Source organism: Haemaphysalis longicornis, unplaced genomic scaffold (assembly GCF_048455015.1).
Source record: "Haemaphysalis longicornis isolate Haplotype H1 unplaced genomic scaffold, Haemaphysalis longicornis Haplotype H1 scaffold_2, whole genome shotgun sequence".
Taxonomy (NCBI): domain Eukaryota; kingdom Metazoa; phylum Arthropoda; class Arachnida; order Ixodida; family Ixodidae; genus Haemaphysalis; species Haemaphysalis longicornis.
In genome coordinates, this window is record NW_027526295.1 from 178,917,183 (window position 1) to 178,932,459 (window position 15,277).

Below are 15,277 nucleotides of genomic sequence, written 5' to 3' on the forward strand. Positions count from 1 at the left end.
ATTGCGTTCCGGACGCAGTCATAATCAAATAACTCGCTATGCTCCTTCCCTGATATTCTGGAAACCGAGCCGACACTGGCGGTGCGTCATGGCCAGAAACACCCGACAGTGAAATGGTCAAGTTGTAGGCGGAGAGTTTTCATGTTTCTGGGGGTGCTCGGCCCCTCCGAGTTGCAGCCCATAATGATTATGAGAATAAAATGCACCAATCATCATCATGTATATATGCATACATACATACATGCATACATACATACATGCATACATACGTGCTTCGATGCGCTTCTGGTGCGCTAGTCATCCTATGGTAAGGATTCAAAGGAATAAATGGATAGTATGAAAATAAGCCATCCACGTCTGCGCCAATTCAATGACGCAGTAAGCATTTAGCCCCAATAAAAGTTTAAGTGAAAAGGTAGAGGCTCGCTTCAATTAAAAAATGTGAAGAAAAGTCAAGTTAATATTAGCACTTTGGGGAGTAGGGGGGGAGGAAGGATCAGAATCGCCGGGGCAGGGGGCAGCGGCCCCTTGGGAAACACTGGAGGGGGCTTGGGCCCCCGAGCCTCGCCGTAGTCTTTGCCTGTTGCTTAAAGGGGCCATGCAGACAAAACACAAGTTTAGTTCATTCGAAGGATTACCTCGTTAGAATCATACTGACACCACTTTTAACGTACACTTCGCTCAAATAAGCTACATAATTAGTCAAAAAGGGAATGGCCTTGCGGCCCACTAGTTCAACAGAACCTATGATGTTGTGTGCCCAGCTGTGTGATTGGCTGAGGCCGGCAAAAGCAAACGCAAATTAGGCACGGCTTATAAGCTTGCCGAATGAGCTACGAGCTATTTGCGCGTAAATGTAATGCATATTCATTTTACAGCAGCAAGAATAGTGTGGTAAACAATAAAAGTTATGAAAATACACGTAAGCATAGAAGTGCTGATACGCATTGCTGTTGGTACTGAGCGCAGTATGCTTGTTTTAGCTGCACAGCACTCCGCCGCCTTGGAGTTTGTCTTACACGACACCGTTGTCTTACGTGACCCTGTTTGTTGAGCATACCCCATGTTTCACGAAACGATAACTTTAAACAGTAATAAAAACAAGCCAAATGCAAACATGGTAAAAAAATTAGCAGTGGCTTAGCTCGGCTATGCCAGGATATATGTAGTGCGAGCTAAGGTTCAGCTGGTCATTCTTAGCTTTCCTGGTTGTCTAGGATTAGCTTGATTATTATGCTTACTGCTGCTTCAATGACACGCACGGTATACGCACTATGTGACGTATATTTATCAAGCGGCTCCGGCGCAGCGTCAACAATCGCCCCAGAGCTAAGCTGGTTCCACAGGCGCACGCCGGCGTTGCTGCTACGCACGAGCCATCGGTTCCACACCCTACCACCCTTCACATGATCATAAAATGGACCGGGCCGCCACGTGCGAAACGGAGGTCAATGAAGACGCTGGGCGCGTGGGGTGTGTGAGAGATGCCGGGCAGTGAGCAACGTTCTGTGCGTTGTGCGACTTCACTGCTCCTCACGCATGCGCAGTACGGCTCTCCAGGAGCCACGCAAAACTGCTCAACCTCGGCCAGTGTAGCTCATGCTACAAAAACAAAGCAACGGCGTACAACAGCAAGCAAGGCTACAGAGCCGAATGATGCAGTGGAAGTTCGTTCGAATACGTGCACTTAGACTTCATTGCTGATGTCCCGAAAACACACGATTTGGCGGGAGAATCAAAATTTTAACAACATAAATTGATTGATTTCGCAGTGAATACGGCATCATTCGCTGCTGGACAAGTGCTGGGGGCACTATAAAACACGAAATATTTCGAATAAAACAAACTTGTATTTTGTCTGCATGGCCCCTTTAAGTAAAGGTTCTGCCAAATTCGAGGTTCTGACGAATGACGAGATTTGGGAGGCCTTAATTCTGTGACCTCCACAATCTCGTACCACAGGTATGCTTGTGAGATAAAGGGTATTTGAGGGAAAGAATCGAGGACGGAAAATGAGCAGGCGGCGAGATGGGGGTGGGGGCGACAGTAAAGAGATGGAACAGAGCACAGTCGATTTGTCTGTTTCCCTCTGAGCTGTGGCCAAGCGGAATCCCCTAAAATAATTTTTGGCCGTCGCTTTTTTGACAGGAGAGCTCTTGGTGTTCATTTGTACATTCCGCGCTTATCCATGCTTCCTCCATCGTCGACGGTACTAACCGCGTGCACAGCTTCTTCGTAACTAACGAGATTTGTACGATTTGTACATAAATGTAGCGCTAATCAGAAGTGCAAATTAGCATTGAAGACTCCCTGCGGTCCCTCTCCGAAAAGTTGAGCACGAACTTTGTAAACTGCTCGGTAAAAATATTGTTCGACACTTCAATATTGATAACATTTTATAAAACAAGATTACGGCTGTTATTTTTATTAGTCTGCCAATTTTAGTGCATTCTTTAAAGTAAACAGGCAACTATGGGCACACTTTTGTTTTTGTTGTCAAGCGTTTGTTTTGTTAGCGTTTTGCTATGTTTATTTTTCAGTTTGCGCGAAGCGCACAGAAATGCGATCAGGTGGTAAACAGCGATATGCTAAGGTTTCGGGGAAAGGAGCACCATTTAGGAGGATCTTCTGCGTTTGGTAAACTGCGACTATTTTACACCCGATGTTCATTTTGAGAGATCTGTGACAAGGGAAGCTGATAGCCGTGCGAATTTTCCTCGTTAAGACGTTCGCTGAGCTGCAGCCTACTTTGCTATTCATACCGATACCGCTTTAATCGATAAATTTGTTTCTGTTTTGATCTTCGGCCGTCTGCTGAGAAGTGACCGTAGACTGTGTCAACGAAAATTAACTGTCAGAAAAATTCACAGCCAGGTGACGAGCAATGAATCTTCCGAAGCAAGCTCGTATGAGGTAAAGAGAGAGATGGCTGTCAATGAACCGGCTTATCACGCTCTGAGGAACATCCGATGCAAGTTTGTCCTCCCAAATATTTTCTTTTGATTCATTAAATGAGTTACGATGTTTTACGTTATTTTCAACAGGTGGGCAGTGCATGCTTTGCTAAAACATGTATTGATATGGGGAATAACTGAGACGGACGGCTACGTGAGCTGCCTTTCGTTTCCTGTTAACGAGACCGCTTCCCCATCCATTTTCTCCAACTCAAACATCAAAGAAAAATAACAGAGTAGGGCAATGTCTTTGGAAGACCTGGTCCCGGTAGCTTGGCCGTCAAAGCTTTGCGTTGGAATCGCGCGTCGTACAAAACATTGGAGGTCCGTGGATTACAGATGCTCGTCGTGGTGTTGCATAAGACGTTTATTTATGCATGAAAATTCTAGTGTATGACGTACACACGTTGCTTGCGCGCGGCGTAGCCGTGTCTTAATGCCTGCCTCTTCGTCTGCTTTCAGATGAGCTGCTATAGCGACAACCTCCATCAACCCGCTGGTTGATCAGCGTCCAGGGCGGTCCACCGTGCAGCCATGGTGACTGCCAACGAGGCTGTGCGCATCCACTTCTACACGCCCCGCGATCCCTTGGCTATTCCCAGCAACAGTGGGGTGCACATCGCTGAAGACTTGTGTGTTCAGGCAGCTGAAGCATGTGGAATCTGTCCCATAACGTGCCAGCTCTTCGGCCTGTACTGCTCAGACCAGGACATTTGGTTTGCACCGTCTGCCGTTGTCAAAGACAAAGACAAGACTGTGAATGTGCACTTTCGGCTGCGTTTCAAGCCCCCCAACTTGGACAAAATCAAGGCAAAGCACTTCTTCATACCTTAAATGAAGTGCTCTCTTCCACTCTAGATGGATACGGAGCAAATGTTTGTGAATTTGTATGCTGGTGCAGGAGTGTAAAGTCAGCAGGGACCGCACTGTTGAACGATAGTTGTTTTGTTAGACCTTTCGAGAATTAATCAATACTGTCATATCATCAAGTGCATATTATGCTGAAAAAAATGTGTTAATGAGACGTAGTTGATGAAAGGTAAAGAACTTGACGAGAGTAGCGCTGTGAGCGGGCTGGTATCCCATCACGTGAGCATGATTGCACAAACTAAAGGTGTGAACATGAGAGAAACAGGCACTCACATACATTTATCGTAGTGTCTAGAGTTACGTCGGACACAACCCAAAATCGAAAACTAAAGTTACGTCTGAGGGAACTTCAAGCCAGTTACGTCCGACATAACCCAAAGTTGAAAACTAAAGTTACATCCGACAAAACTTTAAACCAGCCTTCAGAGTTACGTCTGACGGAACCCAGAATTGAAAGCTAAAGTTACGTCCGGCGGAACTTTAAGCCAGTGTCTTGACTTATCCCGGCTTAACCTGGAAATGATAGAAGTTACGTCCGACGTAAGTGAAAATTAAAGAAAGGTACGTCAGACATTCGCTGACCTCGAAAATCTTACGGTACGTTGGAATGAAGTCCTGTTTCCGATTAAAGGACTTTACGTCAGACGTACCCAATGCCCAGAGGCTAAAGAAAGGCATGGTGGACTTAGCTGGCGGATGACTGTACAGGCCCGTTGGATGCGCCCGCAGGTGCTATGTGGTTCCCTCTGGAAATGCAAATCCAGTGCCACGGAGGAAGAGCCCCCCGTGTGATCTCATGCGATTTACATCGGACGAGATTACCGCTGGGATATTGGTTGCTCGAGTGTTAGACTTGTTAGACACGATCCACTCTGGCTTCGTGGCGACAAGGTACCGCCTCACGCTCACGAACAGAAGTCCTAGGTTTGGATCCCCCAGCCCCAGAACTTTCTTTCCTCGCCTTTTTGTTTTTGAGACAATGACTATTGCTATGCATTTCCGCATCATGTTTAGAACATGGACGGCAGGGGTACGTGTTGCGCTGCTTTCATTACACGAAGCACTGCAACGATCACTCGATTTTTGGAAGCTGATGTGGAGCGGTACCATCTAGCTTACGGTCCACACAGCGTAAAAAAACATGGTTTCAATTTCAGGAACTTGGGACAGGCTCACCATAAACTCGTTACGAAAGAGGAACAAAAGTTAAATTTGATACAGTGCACACTGAGTAAACGTTTCACAGTTGTGGGTTGTCGATGAAGCACTGTTTCGGCTGGTCAAGGAAGGACAGACTTGATTAAAGCAACACAGGTGTAGATCACAAGCTACAGATGGGTCCTCTTTTTTTCGCGCCGCGTGCGGGGGAAAACTTACGAGTTGCGGCTGTCATCTAGGAATTCATCTTACAAAAATGATAGAAAAATGCAGAGCAATGGTCATTGTCTCAAAAAAAAAAAGGAAAGAAAAATGGAAAGGAAACCAGGGGGATTTGACCCTAGGACTTGTGTTCACGAGCGCGAGGTGGTTCCTTGCCGCCACAAAGCCAAGCGGGATCGCACCAACAGACGCCCAACAAGACGAACAATCGAGTGACCAAGGCAACCACATAGCACAACCTTAGGATACACCTGCACTGTCAGTCCGCCGTACCTTTCTTTAGCCTCTGGGCATTGAGTATGTCCGACGTGAAGTCCCTAAAACGGAGGAGGGACTTCATATTGACGTACCGTAAGATTTTCGGTGTCGGTGTACGTGCGGCGTACCTTAATTTTCATTATCGTTGGACGTAACTTCGATATTATTTGCAGGTTCCGTCGGACGTAACTCTAGACACTGGCTTAAAGTCCCGTCGCACGTAACTTTAGTTTTCAATTCTGGGTTCCGTCAGGCGTAACCTTAGACACAGCGTACATTTATTGCTGCATAGATATCATAATAACGGGCACAGCGTGAGATTGCGCCCATATTTCGGATTTTCTACTAGCTAGGAAGCCGCATCAAATCTGCTTGGACCGAGACTTAGATGTCCACACAGACGCAGAAGCAAAATGCACACCGCAAATCCTTCTTAAAGAGCTGCCAGCATTAGCAGAAAAAAAAAAAAAATGTGTGAAAAAACTGTGGGCTCCCTTGCGAAGGTCATTTAAAAAAACTGTCAGTTGCCATAAATGAGGTAAATTGTGTGGCTACCTGGCATCGCTTGTCATGTAAGGCAAAAATCGAGGAGTAAGCATCAGTGGCCGATCCAAAGTAAGGGTGGTTCGTTGTCCCTCCCTCCTGGCTACGCTCGGAGGCATGCGCCCGTCCTTTGAGGGGATGACAATCCCTCTTTCTGGCTGCCTGACCCCCTGCAACAGTTTGCAACCTGATACTATGAGGTGTGGGAGGATAGAATGGAGGAGCCAGAATACAGGCACCGCCTTTCCCCTTCCCATTAGCCCGTAGAAGGCCTCCTACGCTGCTTGTGCGTGTCATTGAGTTTATAGTGACCCTGTTTTCTTCCTTCCGTTCCTCCTGACCACCCACCCTCTTGGGAGCCAGGAGGACGATGCAGTGCTCGACTACCTGTACCACCAGATGCGGCAGGACTTTGTGTGTGGCCGTGTGCCCGAGCTGCATCAGAGCAAAGTGCAAAGCCGCACCCTGGGCCTGGTCATCACGGACGTGGTGAGGCACCTCATCGAGCTGGGACAGAGCCCCCAGCAGGCCAGCTTCAGCTTCAGGTCTGCCTCTTCACCCGCTCCTGCTCTTGCTTCGCGCTAGACAGGGGGGAAGAGACAGTGCGGTCCCCTTTTTACACTAAGGACGCAAGGAGTGCTTCAGCCTCGACCTAAAGGGGCAGTTGGGCTACCAGTGACGTTCTTGCCAGCATTGTTGTTGTCCAGCTGTAATGTTAAGTCAGAAACACCGCCAAGAATGGTGCCAGTTACAGCTGCCTTTTCTAGTGGTATGTATATAAATTTGGCAGTATAAAATCTTCACCACGTAGAAACATTGGTCGGTAACAGCGAGGTCGTTAGCATTTACAGTGGACTGCCGTTAAGACGAACTCGGTTAAACCAAATTCTCGGATATGCCGAACAATGTGGGTACCTTTTGTTTGGTTTTGCACAAAATCGGTGCAAAAAAAAAAAAAAATCGCTTAAGACGAACTTTTACAGTGACCTCCACCACTGACACTTGGCGGGGCATTCACATGACCAAAGGGAAAGCAAAGAAAAAAAGAAAATGTGGCAACAGCACGAAGCAAATCTGCGGCTCCGCGCCACAGAACGAGAGAAGGGAGAAAGAAAGACTCGCGGATAAATCTGTCATTTCCTCCACCCCTCATCCATGGAGCCAGTGGTAACGCAAAAAAAAAGCCAGGAGTGCCGCGGCCAATCGCGTGCACATCGGTCTTGCAAAAAAAAAGGAAAAATGAAAAAAAGAGGAGAGGAAAGAAAAAAGTAAAAAGAACATGATGACAGAGGCTCTTCTGTTTGAAAACAGCAAATATCATGACCGATGCCGCCTCTCAGCGGGAGCATGTGAGCTCGTATCTCCGTCACTTACTACGCCACCCTCACCACAGCTGTCAGCCTTAAAGTCAGCAAGTCAACTCTTTGTGTTTCCTTTGCAAGGAGAGCTACCTGTCATGTCTAGCAAGCCAGGCACTCAGCAAAAGCCTATCGCACATTCACAGAAAGCCAGTGTTCTGATAAGACGAAGTTTGCATGGTCCCATCAAGTTCGTCTTAAAGGGAGTCTACTGAATTTGCATGTAGCCCGCTATGACAAGTCTCACAGCACAGGCATAGCTTTGGAGCCTGAAACCCCAATCTGATCTGGTTGGTAACAGCAAAATGAACTTGGTTACACAACTCAAACGTTTTGTAGTTCGAGGTGATGTCTTATTTCATAGTTTCAGTGAACTGCCTCTTCAGTAGCATCATGCTGTAGTAAATATGAAACAGAGGTAGTCTGTGCATTATAGAAATGAAGTGGTGGATCGATTCTGTTTTTGGCACGCCAGCTGAACGGCTTGCGTTGAACGGCCAAACAGAAACCTTGCATTTCAGGCTGAGTAGTATTTGTGACCCTGTTGACGTTGCCAGGGTTCCGAATAGAGCACGCTTCTGATCCTGCTATGTGCCGGTCTGTCACCGCTCAATGGCTTTTCACCCTGACACCCTTCTCAATGCAGTGACTACATGCCTCCGGTTCTAGTTGGACCATGGAAGATGCGGGTCCTCAAAACGCGCATGACCACTGCCCTCAATGAGTGCTGGCAGAACAGTCGTCAAAATGCTCACCGTGTAAAGGCGAGTGTCCTATTTGTTTTCTGAATCACTTTATAATGTGCTGGACCATTTCTAGTGGGAGATGCTCGTTATGGTTTTATGCAGTACCGAGACATAAAGATTTGAGAAAGATTAAATCGTAATGTTATAGTACATCAAGCAACCGCAACTACAGTAGAATCTCTGTAAACGAAAACTTGCTTAAACTCAATTCTTTTTAAAACAGAACAACTGTCTTTTTCTGAGTTTTTAGGTCTTGTTCTTGCAGCACAAAAGTAGTACTGTTGAACAGGACATCTTCCACGCAAATGAAAGGGCCAAGCCTGTTGTGAGCATTTCACAGGCGGCGTTTGAATCTTTTTCTTAACAAGAAGAATGTTCGAGACAACATACGGGGGTGGAAGTGCTGCGGCATTTGCACTACGTTGCGCCAATCCACTTCTCCTGCGCCATCCTGCTCCAAAAGGCAATATTGCGCCAAAACCACTCCAAAGCGGCGCCGAAAGATGTGGGGCAACTGTAAGGTGACGTTAAATGCCAGTCGCTTTGAGCAGGGATCAGTAAAGACTCATTCGTTCAGCTTTCATTCACTACGTGGCGTGCTCTGGCGAACTCTCTAAAGTGACGAATGAGGAGGCCTGTGGAGGCAGACGAATATGTGACGTCAACACAATGTCACCGGATGGTCTGGCTTGGCAGTGCATCCACCCGTGCGAAGCGGCTAGCAGAGGGCCACGCGGAGAAGGCGAGGCGGCTCTCGAGGGGCACACATCGAGGCACCCTAGCTCTCAATCGCTCAAGTGCCCCCAAACACCAAGGCGCGCTTCTCCAGCACCCGCTCACGTGTTGACCACGCCACCTCAAAAAAGCCGCCCTTGCACCTGGTACAAAAAACGGCGGTGACCGCAGTTCCAAAAACAGATTCCATTCCCCGTGGAGGTCCGCCGCCGTCGGGCGAAAACATGCGGAGGCATTTCCTTTCTTGGAGCATCCGTGGGTGTTATCAGCCTAAGGGCAGAGCCTAAAACTGGTCACTTGACCGGGCTCCATGGGCCAGAAAGACGGGATTTCTCTGTCTTGTGAATCCCGCTTTAAGGACTATAGCTGCATTTCAGGGCCAAGTTTGCGCATCACCTCGAGGTGCGCATCACCCCAAGGTGACTCCCAAGTCCCGTGAAAACACGCCAAGGGACTTTGAGCTCCGAGCCACACAGCGTGCTACTCCGTGATGCATGCATCGGTGTCAACCGTCATTGCAATCTTTCCGCTTAGTGTAAAAAGCAAAAAGTAAAATAGTTTTATTGTTCAGTCTGACCCTCGCTATTTTATCTTATTGCGGCTGCTGTTGCCTTTCCAAACGTTAGATGCACCACGTCGCTGTGTCGAACAGGATGAGATAACAGCCGATGCCCTGGCACAAGCAACAGGGGAGGTTCTGTTGTTAGCAGATATCTGCAAGTAATCAGCTCAGTAGGTGTGTCTTGTCCAGCGCATCCTTGTCAGCAACAATATACAGCCGTTGTGCCTTCACACAAGTGCGTCGATGCGCCATTGCTGCAGCGGCTGCAGCAGACGGAGGAGAAAGCCGCTTCCTCGGCATCTTGGGATTGCATGCCGGCGCTCCATCGACTCTCTCAGTGTGCGACGGGGCAACCAAAAATTTCGCGCCGTGGTGCGCCCTGGTTTATAGAGGACAGATAGTGCGCACTGGTGCGGTTTATTGAGGATGAAAGGCACACTGGTGCGCACCGGTGCGGCTTATTGAGGACGCCATTAGGGGCAACACAGACCATTTTGCCTAGCTCTGGTCTTCTTTGGTGGTTTCTCATGGCTGTAATGGTGTTATTTTTCACTTGTCTGAAGTGCAGTTCAATGTAGCTATTGAAAGCATCGCGCATCTCTAGTTTTTTTTCTTGTTGATTGCTCTGTCAGCTGTGATAAGCTTTATTCTGTAAACATACGTTTTTCCAACTTGTCGAAAAAGTGATCTGCTCAGTACTGATTGAATGTTGGGTAAAAGCCATTGAAATTTTGGTTTTTGTGTGTTCACCAGGAATGATAAATGGCAAATAAATAAGGTTTGACTCTAGAAATCTGCTCCCAAACAGACTTGCACTGTGCCAGAATTAGACTTTTCGTGCTCCAAAGCTGCTACAAATCTACCCTTTTACTACTCCAAAACTGCTGCTTGCATTATTCCTGCTCCCTGAGCTGCTCCAAAAAGCTCAAGCCCCTGAGCATAAAATGGTTTGTGTCATTTTTAATCACTCGCATGTTAGATGCTTTGATATTTCCTTGTTCAAATCTCAACAAATGGATTGGAACAAAAAAGTGGGTACCTCTCTGTGCACAATTTGTTTCCTAGTATTTCTATCTAGGACGTCCATTACAAAGATTAATGTGAAAAATATGTAGGCCTCAGGACTAGACAACTTTTTAATGTGAAGCTTTTTTTTTTTAATGCAGAAATGCAGCAGCAGTTCTGTGGCCATAGTTCTGCTTCGGGCTTTTCGTTGAGCTGGTGGACAGTTCAGTGTGGTTGGGGCTTGAGCAACTGAACACAGTTTTCCCCCAAGGAGTTGACAGCAATTGCATTACACACGCAGGGAAATTCCAGAATGCGTAGCTGGGCTCTTCACTTTGTCAGGGATAGGTAGACAGCAGCAGCTGATCAAACAGGCAGAAATGGCGGGTTGCTCCGATGGCACTGTGGAGCGAGAGCTCCACCCACAGGACTTTTCGTATCTCAATAGAAGTTTTCTCCTCCTCCTCGTCCTTTGTGAGCAGGATTCCTCTTGGTGGGGAGGAGAGACTTGGCTCTTCATCCTGCCCCTCATGTTAGGAGTTGGCTGAAACACCACTCCCTGCACCCAAACACATCATCTCCTCCTTCCATGCAGCGCTTCCAGCACTGCATAGCGTATCTCGAAAAGATGTGGATGCTTGCTAATGTGCAGTTCTTGCTCTTGTCGTTCGCTCGTGAAACCCTCGTGGGCTCATCGGCAGGCATGCTTGTGAAGGTGAGGTTCCAGCCTCCCAGGGGGTGACGAGCCACATGTGCTTGTTCTGCAGGAGATCTACGTGAACGAGTTCAGCAGCATAGTGCCCGAGTACGCGTGCGAGCAGTTTGCCGCCCAGGTGGACGCCAATGGCCGGGTGTGGGAGGTGATCCTGCAGGTGAACCCGTACCACACCCAGCTCCCGGGACTGCGCATGCGGCCCAGGGGGCCCAAGGAGGTCAGTGGGGGTGTGCCTCGCTGCCTCCTCGATGGGAAGGGCCGCTGTGCGTGCATGTCCTGGCAGGGATGATTGCCACTTCAAGCAGCTGTCCTTTTTAAGTTGGTGCACCCAACCAGGCTGTTCAAGCAGTTGATCTTTCACTAGCAATTGTTGGCGAAAACAGTCTGCGCCAATCAGTTAGCATGCACCGGGAAACGAGCAGCAAACACAGGCAGGCTGGAGCTAACGGGGACAAGTCACCTATACTAATTAAAAGGAGTTGGGGGATTTCGCACATCGTCCCGTATTTGGGTTCTTTTCCCTCGTTTAAGTTTTGATATAGTGCGGTTCAAAAACATGTATGACCAACTAGCCCCTGTTTTAGCCTTGCTGACAGTTATTCCTTGCTGTATACGCAGAAAAGGGACATTTTTGTCATCAGAATGAAGAAAATTTGGTGTTTCATGAAAATCTTGCCTGAAAATGGCCACAGCTGGGGTAGGGGGCTTCAAAATGTTATTAAAGACGATAGGCTACTTAAACCCAGAAATTTTGGTCTGTCTGTATGTCTGTCCGTCTGTCTGTCTGTGACTCGATTCAGCCACCCGGCCAAAACAAAACAATGCCTCGCAATAGTCTTATATAGTCACAGCTAAATCTACCCGTCTATGTCTGGTGTATTGTTCACACTTGTCAACATTGTTGAAGAAGAACAAGACATTACGCAAATATGAGACAACAAATCAATACAGAAGTGATATTTGCAGTGTTCCGTTATAAAAAAAATCAAACATGCTTGACTTTTGCGAAATTAAATACTTCATCAACTGCAGAAAAAGAATTGACTCCGCCGTCGCCTGCTGTCGCCCGCGCCACTATAGCTTCTGGCGCCATTTTAAGAAATCAACCGGCAACAGTTACGCAAGGTTCCACTAGATAGGTTCCACGTTCTGCTTGCAACGCACGTGGAGTAAGGAAACGCGGTTCTATAAACGTTGAAGTAGGGCGCCTCGATTAACGCGCGTCTTCGCCGTACGGCAGCGTTCGCATCGAGACACCTGGTTTGGAGCAGTGGAACGCAGGAAATTTAAAATGATTTAAGCAAACCTTTGGCGTCTTTACCTTGGGAGGAGCGCGGCGAAACAGGAACAACATGAGAGGTGAGCGGGAAAGCGAAGGGAGGCATTTACTTCGCAAAAGCCGATAAAGACTATCGTCTTTGACGGCATTTGCAACGAAAGGAGCAGATACACGGCCAATTTTTTGACGATGCACCACTGCTGGATGGATATTGAGCATATGTTGTGTGTTTGATCTCGGCATTCTCAAAGTGGTAATGTGAGCCTGACAAGAGGAGGACAAAGCCAGTTGTGCCAGGTCATACCAAGCCAACCAAGTTATGTTGTGCCAGGATGAATAGCATTACCACTATGCGGGCTCGTCAACTTAAACTGTGATGGGGCACTAATTTCTGCAGGCCCAGTTCTAGATTTTTTTTTTTGCAAGTGGCAGCTTACAGTTGTACTTTCTATGTGTGTGGACACAAGCAACGGACTTATGCCAATTGTGTTGGGTTCTCTTCTCTCTCTCAGAACGTGACCTGGACACAGATCTGTTCCATCAGTGACCTGTGCTTTGTAAATATGGTTCCATCCAACTGCACCGTAGAAATCAGCCGTCGCAATGGCATACCTCAGGTGCGTGTAATGCAGTGAAGCCTTCGCAGATGCACCGGTATTCCATTTTGGAGTCATCGTAGAGTCACTTCCACAAATTCTGATCATGGTTGTAATTTTCTGGCTCCTGGAAGGTTCCTCTGCCAGCTTAATTGGGAGATTTTTTATGATCATGGTGGAATTTTGCTTAGCTGAAAGGTTTTGTGTCTTGTAATGCTTAGCTTGTTAGTGTGCAAGCATACAAGTCCAATGTGGCCACAGAGCCTGAAGGAAAAGAAGCAAAATTACAACGTTCACTTGTAAAGTATGCACAAACGCTGGCCGTTTGTGTGACTGGCCTGGGTATAGATTTTCTTTATAATAGTTAACCAACTGCCTTGCTAACAAAACGTGTGCGTGTTCAAATTATAGTTTAAAGGCCCCAAAATATATTGGTGGTTGAACAACAGCAGATGTGCCAGTGATGTTGCCTGGAGCTCTGGCTGATTTCGTTGCCCGTGTAACTTGGGTTGCAGAACCTCAAGTTTGACAGCATCAGCCAGATGCACTCGTTTGTGTCTCTCCTCGACGGCTACTATCGGCTGACAGAGAAATGGACAGTCAACCTGTGTATCAACCTTTTAACGCCATCGTTGACCATGCTGCGAGCCATGCGGTGCCACGGGCCTGTTGGGTGAGCAGCCACCTTTCCTTCTGACAGGACTTCACCAAGCTGTGAGCTTGACTTCGTGAAAGCTAAATTCCATTGTTTGCTAAAGGGCCATTTGGGATTTTGCTTAATTCAGCCCATCTGTGCATTTGGCTCTTCAAATCTTAAGGCGTGAGCAGAGTGCGTTTATACCAAAGCAGGATCAAAAGCACGTGCACAGTGATAACTGGTGAAACAGAATTGAATGCAGAAAGTTGTCAAATTAACACTAGTAGGTTGAAAGAATTTAAAGGGCAAATTTCTTTGGCAACTAAAGTAGAATCCAAATAGGTGAGATAGAGCGCAGTGGTTTCCCATGAGTGTAGATTCAACTGTATAGTAATATGTGTGTGTTTCTTTAAAGGAGCCATGAAGAGAAAACAGAAGTTTGTTTTATTCGAAAGATTAGGTGTTTCATAGTACCCTAAGCGCTTTCCCGGAAGCAAACGATGCTTTATTCACTGAGAAATAAGGCAATTTAAGCCAAAATTTTAAATCTCCCGCTAAATTGCACATTTCGTGACGTGAACAATGGCGTCATACAAGCCGGTCCATGAAACAGATACTGAGTATGTCGACTCCATATAGCACCCACACGCGGGAATCAAACAGGAACCGGAACTCGTGCCGAAACCGAGACGGCGGCCATTTTAAAAATACTAGTAAAACCTAGTGCACCCGCAGCCCTATTCATGGAATTGCCTGATCGGGAGAACAAAACTCTCGCCGAGAAGCTCGGGCTTGCATTTGACAACCTCACACCACTCGAACACTCAGTGCTTCTAAGTGCACGAGCGGCAGGAGTTGTGGGATACGCGGATGGACCGGAAAGCGACCATTCCGCGATAGCCACAACAGACGAACGCCCAGCCGTCGGCACCGCTGCCTCATCAGCCCCGTCGCGACGGACGAATACAGACTGGTACGTATGTGCCGTATTTTTATTACGGTTAATAATTGTTCAATTTCAGTAGCAGTATCGCTTATGCCAGTTGGCCGGTGTCGTGTATGGAAAGCCGTTCGCGCGAGCTCTCTGCTCCGACCAGAAAGATACGAGCGTCAATGCGCAATGTGTACGGCATTTTTTCCCCCCAAGGTCAGAGCGTTTTGACGGCGATTTGACGAAGTCGGCGACGAGCGCCAGCATGTTCCAGGAGTGAGCTAACGTAAGGGTCCCTGCCGTAATCGCTTCCTCGGAAATGAAGCGAGCACACTCGTACTTCTTTTAGCTCTCTTTCTCCTCCGTTTGCAAAGTTCACAAAACGTAGCCACTTGCTTCGCCGAGGTTCGTCGTTGGGCAGCACATGAAAGGAGATCTCCTCACCGGCGGGGATGTCGCACTCCCTCGACGATTTGCCCGTACTACATGGGCATTTCAAAACGCAGCAACGAAATTTCATTGTAAAGTACTTGAACAAACTGAAGTTTTCAGTGGTTGTGAACTGGAAACGAGCTCCTAACAACAGCAGCAAGCCAACACCATTCCGAAACTTCTGCGACGACTGTCACTACCTTGTCGCTGCTTGCTGTTCCTTACTCCCCTCGTTTCTATTTTTACCCTTGCTGGTTGGCGATATGACGGCCAACC

The 15,277-nt window shown here is 47.5% G+C and overlaps 1 protein-coding gene across 1 annotated transcript in view; it reads left to right on the forward strand.

The window, feature by feature from the left end:
• The first annotated feature begins 2,495 nt into the window (after nt 1-2,495).
• The window catches only part of Hop (tyrosine-protein kinase hopscotch), a 39,571-nt gene continuing 26,789 nt past the window's right edge, over nt 2,496-15,277 (forward strand). The window contains exons 1-7 of the mRNA XM_077698795.1: nt 2,496-2,637; nt 3,417-3,764; nt 6,369-6,550; nt 8,010-8,127; nt 11,179-11,343; nt 12,918-13,022; nt 13,517-13,674. Coding sequence (XP_077554921.1) covers nt 3,489-3,764; nt 6,369-6,550; nt 8,010-8,127; nt 11,179-11,343; nt 12,918-13,022; nt 13,517-13,674 — 1,004 coding nt within the window. The 5' untranslated portion in view covers nt 2,496-2,637; nt 3,417-3,488. The remainder of the gene's footprint in view (nt 2,638-3,416; nt 3,765-6,368; nt 6,551-8,009; nt 8,128-11,178; nt 11,344-12,917; nt 13,023-13,516; nt 13,675-15,277) is intronic.